At 37.4% G+C, this 12,398-nt stretch overlaps 1 protein-coding gene across 3 annotated transcripts in view; it reads left to right on the forward strand.

Annotated features, from left to right (window-relative positions):
- Nucleotides 1-12,398, forward strand: part of LOC137391676 (ankyrin repeat domain-containing protein 27-like) — a 26,251-nt gene that overhangs the window by 12,212 nt on the left and 1,641 nt on the right. For 2 of the 3 annotated variants that reach the window (XM_068078200.1, XM_068078199.1), the window contains exons 7-23: nucleotides 382-438; nucleotides 1,403-1,545; nucleotides 1,754-1,878; nucleotides 2,567-2,642; nucleotides 2,997-3,147; nucleotides 3,267-3,347; nucleotides 4,310-4,502; nucleotides 5,434-5,573; nucleotides 7,831-7,923; nucleotides 8,183-8,288; nucleotides 8,530-8,699; nucleotides 8,975-9,124; nucleotides 9,641-9,769; nucleotides 10,074-10,103; nucleotides 10,514-10,708; nucleotides 10,994-11,113; nucleotides 11,685-11,943. In XM_068078200.1, coding sequence (XP_067934301.1) covers nucleotides 382-438; nucleotides 1,403-1,545; nucleotides 1,754-1,878; nucleotides 2,567-2,642; nucleotides 2,997-3,147; nucleotides 3,267-3,347; nucleotides 4,310-4,502; nucleotides 5,434-5,573; nucleotides 7,831-7,923; nucleotides 8,183-8,288; nucleotides 8,530-8,699; nucleotides 8,975-9,124; nucleotides 9,641-9,769; nucleotides 10,074-10,103; nucleotides 10,514-10,708; nucleotides 10,994-11,113; nucleotides 11,685-11,943 — 2,218 coding nt within the window. The remainder of the gene's footprint in view (nucleotides 1-381; nucleotides 439-1,402; nucleotides 1,546-1,753; nucleotides 1,879-2,566; nucleotides 2,643-2,996; nucleotides 3,148-3,266; nucleotides 3,348-4,309; nucleotides 4,503-5,433; nucleotides 5,574-7,830; nucleotides 7,924-8,182; nucleotides 8,289-8,529; nucleotides 8,700-8,974; nucleotides 9,125-9,640; nucleotides 9,770-10,073; nucleotides 10,104-10,513; nucleotides 10,709-10,993; nucleotides 11,114-11,684; nucleotides 11,944-12,398) is intronic. The other variant, XM_068078201.1, reaches the window with a different exon arrangement.

Here is a 12,398-nt window from a genome sequence, read left to right on the forward strand (position 1 = left end):
ATCTCTCATCCCCTTGTTGCTCCTGTCCTTCTTGTTTACATCTCTCACTCCCTTGTTGTTCCTGACCTTCTTGTTTACATCTCACACCCCCTTGTTGTTCCTGTCCTTCTTGGTCATTTCCCTCTCCTTTTATCAGTCTTTGTCTGATGTTGTCTACTTACCTTATATATGCTGGATATATTATAATCTGAGCAGTGAATCTCGTATGTTGTACATATGGTTGCTACACATTGTTTTGTAACATTGGCAAAAACTGTTTCCTAGTTATAATTCAGCTTTATGTGTATATGCAGATGCTAAATGTTGAATTACAAGTAATATGCATATGTAATATAAATAATACGTTATATGTTGCTGATAAGAATAACACATACATTGTAGAGAAGAAGAATGGCCCTGAACAAGCATATTTCTGACAATCTACACCTAGCTGTTGAGGTAATACTTATAATCATGTTAATTTTAAAAGTTGTTTTAGCAAAACTTTCGTTTATTGTACATATCAACTGTTCAACATAATTACCGAGTTAAGCTGTAGTAACTAGAGCTAGTACTAGAGTCTAGTACAATCTAGTATTGTGGGTGCTCTCATAGCAAAGGAAGAGCGGCGAGTGAATTACTAGAGTCTAGTACTATCTAGTATTGTGGGTGCTCTCATAGCAAAGGAAGAGCGGCGAGTGAATTACTAGACTCTAGTACTATCTAGTATTGTGGGTGCTCTCATAGCAAAGGAAGAGCGGCGAGTGAAATTTAACAATGAACAAGTTTTAATTTCTCATTTATGTTGAAACTATTTTCTTGGCCTACCATTCGCTTAATAATACCCCAGAGATATTTCAACTATGAGTATTAACTATCACCTGTTCAACAATTCTTATGAACCTGAAATGCATGCAGCAATGGAAAAGGCTGGATATAGCTCAATACTTGCGATAGAATAGGGCAATAGACCCCTCATAGACATCCTCGTACAAACGTGTGCTAAACGTTTATCTGCAGTCTGCTTATCACCACTCTTTATCCTTTGAGCGAGAGATAAGTTTTTGATTTACAATGCTGAATTTTCATTGTTTTTCTATTAGCTATGAACATAAATACAACGCTATAAAACATACTCTGTATATAATTTTTATTAGATGCATCACAAATTTTCTTTCTACGAATAATTGTTATGGAACTTTACTTTAAAGAATTCTTTGTCGTTAACGTTGATTTTAACTACATTACGGGCAAATTTAGTTACATTCTACATTAAGGACATTCTTTGTTTTTAATGTAGATTGTAACTTGTTAGTCACCGACAAGTTAGTAATGTAGGGTGATGTTTTACTTTGTACTAGTTATGTGGTCAGGTATAATTGCATATTAGTTAGGTTTAGAGAGACTTATGTTGTCTTTTTAGACCTACATAAGCCATCAACTCTACTCGGAGCTTTTTGGATACATATGCACGGCTGTTGCCAGTAATGATGCCAAACTCAATAAAATCAATAGAAATCTCTCTCAAGTCCATCGGACAGATTTTGGAATAGTCTCTGAATTCAGGTAATTTGGTTTGTATCGACTGTTTATTGGTTTGCATCGACTGTTTATTCTCACGCATGCGTATCTGATCATACAGAACAAACAAGGAATTGTCATTCTATAACCTAAGAAATTTAGGCCTGTCATGCTGTGGTGATGAAATTGCCTATAACCTTTTAAGTCTTGCTAAATTCTCAAGATAAATGTATTTTTAATACATTTGCTTTAGTTGCAACCTACCCAGAGCCAGACGAGAATTGTTAACCTTTGCTTCCTTCAGCACCCCACTTGCTAAAATGGCTTCCGTGAAGAGAGTTATTTTAGCTTTAATGAAGCAGCCCAAAGACTCTCAAGGTGAAGCGATATTTTATTAAGTTAGTTTTAAATACACTCAAACATCGGCATATTACTTTTTTGAGCTGCACTCCCAATGAAACAATATATTTGTTATAAGAATATTTCCCACTACAAACTGATTTTGTGTGTCGAGGTTTGATTATACAAAAGAAAGCTGAGATGGAGAGTAGTCTGAATTGAGTTATGATAGCATGTATCACCTTGCTTATCGTACTGAATGCGCCTGCCAATAACACTTCCATCTGAAAGCTAGCTGGGCATCAGCAACCATCGACAGATGGTGTGCATCATCTGCCATTAACCAACTCAAGTGTGTTTCTGGTATGCCTCATGCACTTTACAGCATTCCCCTTCTCGTGGGAACAGTGGCAACCTCAGACCTTCCCAAGTGCTATAGCTGAGCTATGAAAGCACCTCAAAGCAAGCATTCCACTCAGCTGATCTTGTATTGTACTCACATGTAGTTATAACGATTTTTGTGCAAGATGTTTTAACAGGTGCCAAAATGGAGAAGTACAAATTATGTGGCAACTATTATAGGTTTTCACTAATGTGATTTATGCTGGATTGGTGGGGTTGTTTTCGTCTCGGTTATATTTGTCAATTATGTCCACATCTTCTTTATTGTTCGTAATTGATGCGGTTTCTTTCGTCAGGTGGAGACAAATCATATTTTACATTTTAGAACTTGAGCCACTCACTGCTGATGATCTCATACCCATGCTAGTATTTCTAATCGTTCGTTCTTCCATACCAACATGGTGGGTGTTTATATTATATTCTCATAGAAATCACTGAATAATAATTATTTAATCAATGAAGTCTTGTGTCTGCTGTATTAATGATAAAACTAATTTCTGTGAATTGTCTGCCCTTGTTTATCTAGTTACTATAGCTAATTTCTAATCTCGTTGTGTACCTACTGCTGCTTTGAGCTTCTCTAGTTCAACTATATAGGTACACTACTTATGTAGATATGTCTGAATGTCTTTGTATATCTACTTTTATAGTCTCTTATCTGTACACATCAAAACACAAAAGCACATATAGGTACTATGATTCAGTTATAATATAGCTTTCAGAATAATCAACACAGAATAGATGTACATTTTCAGGGTGGCAAGTTTTGAATATATGTCTCAATTTCACTTCTCTAAGTCTCGTCTAAATGAATACTCATTCTATATGTCCACGCTGGAGGCAGCCATTTTCTATCTCCAATCAGGAGAACTCAGTAAACTTCTAACAGCTGATAAGTCTACCTCGGTAAGTATATTCCGTTTAGCATCGCAATCTATATTATTTGTTACCTGACAGGCTGTAAAAGCCTGTAGATTGCTCATCGATCAGTGTTTAGCATTTGTTTATAATCTTACAATTGACAGGGTGCCACCGCGTATGGTGCAAAAACTTCAGAGCTGTCTACAAGAAAAGTCGCAGTTCCACCTATAGATAGACTTTTTGAGGTATGACTTGCTCTTGTCCTTCATTGATAAAACTGGCTTGTTTATTTTCAAGTTTCCTACCTACAGTATGTGCCACTGTTTTAGGCAGTTTTTAGGTGTCTGCTTGCCACTAGAGACACATTACATTTTTACTGTGTGATCATGCTCTGTGTGCCTGAAAATTAACAGAATGCTTTAGTGAAGTCTACTTTCAGCCAAGGTCCATCTCAAAATTCTTGAGCCTGAAAATTTAGTTTGTAACACATTTGATGTGATGTTTTGCTTAACCTTTCCGTATTAGTTTCAATCTCATTTTTATGGTTTTGCTATTGTTTACATGTATGTTATCAACTAAATTGTTTAGTAATATAATAAAAAAATTGAAGTATAGAGCGTACTTATTCTCTTTAGTTGTTGGCTCTGTTTGTACATGACCTGTAAAATGACAAGTTCCACTTCTGTCTTCTCCCTCTTTTCGCTTTTTCCTGTTAGAGATCACCATTGCAAATAGTCTTTACTTTTAGTTTTCACATACTCATCCATCACTCTCAGGTCTCTCGTATCCTCCTTCACTACGTCCATAAACCTTCTCTTTGGTCTTCCCGTCTCGCCCAGCACCTGTTTTCCTACATTCTCTTAATTCCTCCTCAACCACACCACCTTCCTCCTCCACACCACCTTAGCCTCCATTCTATCAATTTCTTTCCACTCCTCTCAACACCTGCTCTTCCCCTGATGCACTCATCTCTGATTTCATGGAAATATTTCTAATTTCATGAAAATAGACAAGCTCCTGTTATGTAACCCTAGTAAAACTCTATTAGAACTGTTCATGAGAATATTCCAAAGCGACCCAATTGGTTTTTTTCATGCCAATAAAATATTGCTTTTCAACAATACAAGCAGCTAAACCTGTAGTAGCTGTGCATACCATATTTGAAAATGGCGTCCTCTTCTTTACTCTGTATCTTTTTATTCATTAGAGCATCAAGCACTCTGACATGGAAGCCGTTCGGTCACTTTTAGGCCACCCTGGGAGTGTCAAAGAGACAAGTACCCGCAGGTTATGTCATCCATTGTGCTCATGTGACAAGTGTGAGCAGGAGAGAGATGAGGAGGGAACAAATCCTAGGACAATGGTTACAGTATTTTCTCGAGATGATAAAGGTTATACAGGTATGTTGTTGTAGGTGTTGCATGAAATAAACTAATTATCTCATTATGACAGTCTTCAAACTGCAATATTCAAAATTGCATTCATCGTTTTAATACAATAAAATTAAAATGATAATTGAGGCTTTACGCCTTCAGCAAACTACTCTAGAGGAAACAAGTTTCAAATCAGCAAGCACATTTTGTGTTTTTAAATTTAAAGTTATGAAGGTAGCTTTGGAAACTACCGAAATGCTGCCACAGCTTTTTTGCATTAACGAAAAGCAACCCATTTCTGTCCAGTGCTGGAAATGTAGCATGACAATGACTGCGATTAATGACCTCATTACCTACAAATCTGTACTATACAAAACTGTACTGTACAAGTAAGTACTGGATGTTTCCTTGTGTCTTATTGTTGAATAAATTATTTTTCGCATTTGCGCATTTCCACAGTTAATTCAAATTGTATTAATAATTATTGTTATACAAAATCTTATTTAAATTTATTACTATTTTAGATCATTCTGTTAGATAGTTATATTTCTATATTTTCATTATATGTGACATTAAGTTTCTCATATGACATTACTTAACCTTGAACATAGTGAGAAGTTGACAGGTATAATTTTTAGACTGAGTATTTAAGTCGCACACCAAACTTGTGAACACAATTTTAGATTCACAAGGTGTGACTTATACATGAGAATTTACAGTATAAAAAAATAAATATTTTGCTGTAGTGACCGAAATGGTGCGAAAATTGGTTTATCTGCTGGAATTTTAGGAGAATATAGCTCACCATTACTATTTATAGTTTCTGTGCACAGTATTAGGTAAGTAGTTCTTTTATAGAATTTTACACGATCAAAGTCGACACCGTGCTGACTGTATTAACCCAATCATTTTTACTGTCTGTAGTCAGCATTGATCTCTGTAAGTGTGTTTTATACAGCCATGCATCAGGCAGCGCTTTACGGGAGAGCTGAGGTTATAGAGTTCTTGGTTGTGGAAGGCAGCGTCATGGATGCTACAGACTACCACAGCTCCACACCTCTGCATATCGCTTCTCAAAGAGGTCACCAAAGCGCCGTCGTATGTATTAACTTCTACATGTCACTAGTCACTGTTTATAGAATACTTCAGTTTTACCATCTTAAATATTCTGTAGTAGTTTTATATGTATCAGGTTACCATCTGCTGAGGTGTAGAGCCTACACATATTGAGGAGTTGTCTACCACTAGTTGTTAGACCTCATACCTACGATCCTTGTCAATCAATAGACACCACTTTGTTATCATATTAACATAACTAAGGCCTATAATAAGTAGCACGCATCTAAAATAGAACAGTTGATACAGTCATTTTGCTGTTTAGCCTTGAGTAAGTAAGATGGCATGAGCGTGTTCGTGTCTGTTAAGTAGAATGTCTGTTTTATTCTAGTGCCACAGCTATTGCGATGGCAAACAGATCAACTAATCACTTTTTATCAAATACATGTGAAGCACTTGTTTATCAAACATTTGCTTCACTTGGTTTTCAACAGCACATGAACAACAATTATCTTCATCGTATTCTTCAAAATGGTTGAATCACTAAAATAACTGTTTTAAAACTTTTAAACTCAGAAGTTCTTACTTTAAATTATTACCATCGCACGTCCTTTCAATAATTCCCCATGTACTGCACCAGATAGTCGAAACATCACCGCTTGTCTTCTTAGTTAGAGTTTTGTTCGATGTTGGTCAAGTACAAAGTCTCTGATATAGGTCAAACACAACACCTGTGGCATGAGTTGAGTACAAAGTCTTTGATTTAGGTCAAGGACAAAGTCTCTCTTGTACAGGTCAAGTACAAAACTTCTTTGATATAAGTGATGTACGTCTCTCTGGTATTGCAAGTTAAGTATTAAGTCTCTGGGCCAAGGTCAACTCAACATTAATATAGGTCATCTGTACAAACTTGAGTCGACACTTTCATTGACGCTTTCAAGTTCTTTCTATTATTTTAGATTCAGAGATTATTAACTGCTGTATTAAGATTCCTTCTATTTTATTCTATTTAAAAGCAATAAAATTGAGCTGAATCTATGAGCATGTACTAAATAAAAATAAAAGACAGATTAGTGATCGTTTTAATTTTCATAATTTTTTTAATCAGTCGTTTTAATCAGTCTTATGTAAGCAAACGTCTGTCTTTAATCAGCGGAAACAGGTTTAGATTATTTTGTGGTAAAAAACCAAATCTTAAATTTAAACTTGCTTACAGACTGACTATGGTGACTTACAGACTGACTATGGTGACTTACAGACTGACTATGGTGACTTACAGACTGACTATGGCGACTTAGAGACTGACTATGGTGACTTACAGACTGACTATGGTGATGGTGACTTACAGACTGACTATGGTGACTTACAGACTGACTATGGTGACTTACAGACTGACTATGGTGATGGTGACTTACAGACTGACTATGGTGACTTACAGACTGACTATGGTGACTTACAGACTGACTATGGTGACTTACAGACTGACTATGGTGACTTACAGACTGACTATGGTGATGGTGACTTACAGACTGACTATGGTGACTTACAGACTGACTATGGTGACTTACAGACTGACTATGGTGACTTACAAACTGACTATAGTGATTTACAGACTGACTATAGTGACTTACAGACTGACTATGGTGACTTACAGACTGACTATGGTGACTTACAGACTGACTATGGTGACTTACAAACTGACTATGGTGACTTAAATTTGTTTATACTATGTAAGCTATTTATGCAGCCTGCAGATGTATGGATGTGCTGATGTCATTACAAGTTAACCGCTGATCATCATTTCTAGTTCATGCGTAGTAACCTTGACCTCGTGTCGAAAGAGTCGAAGATCAACTGATAGATGCTTAACTACAGATTTTTCCACCAACATGTTCTTGTGCTGCAGTTTTAAGTTCGTCCCTGTATTTAGTGGAAATCTTTAGTTTTTTTAGTTTCCTATTTACTGAGCCACGCTACATTACTCTGGAGGTTCTATGTGGCAACTCCAGAGTTTCTTTGCAATTCTAAGGAATATCAACCGCACTCATCAGAACCATCTAAAAACCAATTAAATTATGGTGGGGGCGCGCGAGAGTCTTTAAGCGTGAGACGCTGTTGTTACAGACTTGAGAAAATGGAAGACTTAACATTACAAAGAATGTGTGAACACATTATTTTCTACACCCACGTTCATACTTTGAGGAATTGCCTTTCATTCAAGTGACATTGACTTTTTGTCGGAGTTATAAGTACTCAGCAGCTATTCAACATGTTATCATGGTAGATGCTCTTGTTTTAGATGATGCTAATAGACCATGGAGCCAATGTAAACGCTAGTGATAATGATGGAAACAGACCCCTTAATTTGGCTGCCCTCAATGGACATGAAGATGTGGGTTGAGCATCATTTAGTTTGTATTTCATGAACTATCCTGTTCAATTTTAATTGCTACCTGTAAACACACACTAAAGGTAGCAAATGTTAATGTTGACAAATTTCTCTTGCATAAAAGAGAGACGTAGTATTTAGTAGGAGGAAGTGGAAGAGACTATCCTATTACAGCTTGGCAGCGTGTGAGAGTTTACATAGCTTTTCATTGGCCTACACTGTTAAATATCTTCAATGTCGGTTATCCTATGTATTATTTCAGTGTGTGAAGGCTTTATTATACCAGCTTCCTCCAGAGCTCATTGACATAAATGCGACCAATGACAATGGTGATACCGCTCTACATCATGCAGCCAAATGGAGTTACGGTAAGGGTGGCTGCGTATACGCATGGATGGCAGCTATGTGTATCATACAGCTATTAAATATACATCAAATGGCCTCCTTGATTTGTTCTGCAGCCTGTCTTTTAGGTTTCATGTCCATATGTACATGCAATTTAAACTAATATGTTTCGTACTGTCTCATGTAGGACGTTTTATATTTGTGCCATCCGTGATATTTGGACAATGTTTCTTTGTTTGTAACCGAGTTCCTGTTGTGTTTCAGAGTCTATAATCCGACTGCTGTTAGAGCAAGGGGCTTGGCCAGAAGCCCGCAATAAAAGAAATGCAACTCCGATGATGCTTGTTTCAAATGGCAACATTGCTCAACTTCTAACTAAGGCCATAGAGAAAGCTCAGGAAAACGCAAATGATGGTTTTATTGAAGTTGTTGTGGTGAGTTTATTGCAGTCACTAAGCTATCTCATAGTACTCCTCACACTTATCATCAGTTTAATGTACTATTTGCTCACTGGAGTTCTCTCTCATCACTATGTAATGGCTGAATCCTTACTCTAGACCACCCCTTACATGTAGCGCTTTTAACTATTTTGTTATAAATTAAACAATCCTCAGTTCATTTTGTTGCTGTATGAAATTAGTATATGCCCGTCATACTTCTAGGATTTTTATAAAAATATGCGACGCATCAAGTTTTTGCAATATTTCAGCCAAGGACTCCTCCTCGACCACTCGGTATATCATCAGAGCTGTCAAAGCGGGAGGGCTTTGGAGCATTGGCTAGTCTCGAGCCTCAGGTCAAAGTAAACAGTAGTGTGCAGAAGTTTCTTAAATCTGTCTCTCGTGGAGACATCAACATGGTGAGCAGAGAATATGTAAAAATTCAACTCGTGTAAAGTCTCGGATTCAGGTCATGTATGCTCACTTATCATATCATCAGCATAAGGTTCATAGACTTATCATATCAGCATAAGGTTCATTGACTTATCATATTATCAGCATAAGGTTCATAGACTTATCATATCATCAGCATAAGGTTCATAGACTTATCATATCAGCATAAGGTTCATTGACTTATCATATTATCAGCATAAGGTTCATAGACTTATCATATCAGCATAAGGTTCATTGACTTATCATATTATCAGCATAAGATTCATAGACTTATCATATCATCAGCATAAGGTTCATTGACTTATCATATTATCAGCATAAGGTTCATAGACTTATCATATCATCAGCATAAGGTTCATAGACTTATCATATCATCAGCGTAGGGTTCATAGGCTGGCTTCTTATTCAACTGTCAGTTTCTGATGGAATTCTCTCAATACCTTTTCATTCTAGTAATCTAGTTTGTTGACATGTCATTGCAGGCGAGGCACTTGATGGGCTGGGACGAGGCGGACGATTACAAGTCATCTGATAGCTCAGATGATGAGTCCCCTGATGCAAACCTTTGCCACCCCCTTTGTCAGTGTAGAAAGTGTGCTCCTGGTCTCAAGGTAGCACAACTCTTCATCGCTTGCTTACGCTTACAGCAATCCGCTTTCCTCTGGAATGAATGTTTTATTTTCTCATTTTAGTTTTGCGTTTAAATACCTCAGATGATAGCAGTATCATAGTTTCCATGATTCAGTTTTATCAATATGAATTAAATATCAATCCCGGTTGTTCATTATTGCCACATTATTCAAAAATATGTGATTGACTATAACTTTCTATTATGGGTACCTGCAAGCACCTGTCTAGGATGTCAGCTGATGATTAAAATAGATAAGATGAAAACTAAACCTCTTTGTGTTTCAGCCTTCCGAATGGGCCATCATATCAACCACGGTAATTTGATTGTTTGTATCTGTTACCAACCTCACTCTAGTACATCGCTAGTTATCTGCTTGTACATAATTCTTGTTAGGAGTGTCTATTGAAAATAACTATACCTGAGAGGGAGAGAGTTGCTGATGATATAAACAGCTAACAGAATTAACTGCTAATTATTATTAGATCCTATTAGCACACTCTATAGCCTTCCTTTTCTACCTTTCACAAACTGATAGAATTATGTATGTCTCTCACACACTAATACAGTTTTGTCATTTCCTAAACAGCTCTGTATAATATATACTAATTTTGTCACTCAATGTCTGTGAGTTTTAAATACATATGCTAACTCGCTGGATGGAGCTTGCAGTTTGTAGATCACAAGCAAACTTGTGGCAAATCCAATGCTTAACTTGTTTTTCTAGTCTGCTGCAGGATTGGTTGACGTCAACTCTGTCGATGAACAAGGTAGGACAGCTCTACATCTTTCTGCTGAGAACTCGGATTTTGAAATGACCTCTTTGCTTCTGGAGAAGGATGCGGAAGTGAATGGCAAGACATCAGTGGTGCAATTCACTCCTCTTCATCTTGCTTGTCAGCAGTTGAACCCCAACAAAGAGGTCTGTTGTCTGCAGCTAATTGCATATTGTTATTTTCTGCTATGGTATGACTCCGTCACTATTCCACTTGTTCTATTTCTTTCTCATCTTTCGACCGGTTTCACATTTCATATTACAAAATATAATGAGCAATGTAAAATGTGATCTTTTTTCCCAACTTCTAACCGTGGCTACAGATGGATGAGCACGCTTCTTATTATATTAACTATTCATTAGTTATCATGATACTGTGGATTTGTTGAGAGAAAACTGCATTATTAGTTATTAGCTCACCATCTTTTGTAGCTGGTTGCATTGCTATTAGAGAATGATGCAAAGGTGAACTGCAGGGATTGTAATGGTCGGACCCCTCTTCATTTCTCTAGCCAGAGTGGATCTTTACCCGTAACAAAGCTTCTGCTAGAAGTAAGTTGGCTGAAGAAGGCCAATATAGTTGTACCATACGTATAACTATAAAGATTATGCTTCATTTATTGTTCCGTAGTTCGTATACTAAAAACTTCTGTTATGCAGACTCGTTTGGAGAGAAAAGCATTGTCAATACTTTTATATTAGAATTATTGGATCAATTTTTTTCAGAAAATTAGTTGTTACTTGAAGTGTCATGTGACGTGTCATGTCTTTCCTATCGCTGAGCAAGTTAAAATTCGTAGTCACAACACCTTGAATGGGCTAAAGCTGTTATAAGTGAGCTTTGTACCCATGGTTTCTGTTGCCTCCAATCTCATATGTCTAGTGTGTGTAACACGGTCATTGGCCTTGATCCGTTTAAACAATATGTTAACGACAGAAACCTGTTAATAAATCAAATCCTCTTCCAGTTGGTCCTGCCAAGCTACATAACACTTTAGACGAAATACCGTGATCGCTGGATCAGAACTAGCTACACCACTGTAGATGAGATGTATATCTGTTAAAAATGTTAAAGGAGTTTGTGCTGAGGCAAGCATGCTGAGCAAGCTGTTGCGTGTTGCAGTACAACGGCAACGTCAATGCTACCAATGTCCGTGGAAACACACCTTTACACGAGGCTGCCAAGGTTAACAACATCGACATTGTTCAGCTCCTCCTTGAACACAACAGCAATCCAACGTTAGCCAACAAAAATGGTGTGACAGCCATGCAGATAACGAGTGATTTCAAGGTAATACAGATGATCACTGAGTATACAGCTAGGTGGAAGGATATGCAGGGCTCAGGAATGGTTTCTCGGAAGCCTTCTGTTTGCAGCTTAGGTATGTACGTGTCCAACTGAGGTTGCATAACTATGTTGTGACCTGTTTCCTCGGGTTTACAATTTTGTTCTCTACACTCTTTCAACTAACAGAATTTATCAGTTTTTTGTTTAGTAATGGTAGCTGGTAACAGTAGCCGGTAACAGTAGCCGGTAACAGCAGCTGGTAACAGTAGCTGGTAACAGTAGCCGGTAACAGTAGCCGGTAACAGTAGCTGGTAACAGTATCTAGTAAAAGTAGCTAGTAACAGTAGCCGGTAACAGTAGCCGGTAACAGTATCTGGTAACAGTAGCTAGTAACAGTAGGTGGTAACGGTAGCTGGTAACGGTAGCTGGTAACGGTAGCTGGTAACGGTAGCTGGTAACAGTTACTGTTACCAGCTACTGTTACCAGCTACCGTTACCAGCTACCGTTACCAGCTACCGTTACCAGCTACCGTTACTAGCTACCGTTAC

The sequence above is a fragment of the Watersipora subatra genome, chromosome 3 (assembly GCF_963576615.1).
Source record: "Watersipora subatra chromosome 3, tzWatSuba1.1, whole genome shotgun sequence".
Classification (NCBI taxonomy): domain Eukaryota; kingdom Metazoa; phylum Bryozoa; class Gymnolaemata; order Cheilostomatida; family Watersiporidae; genus Watersipora; species Watersipora subatra.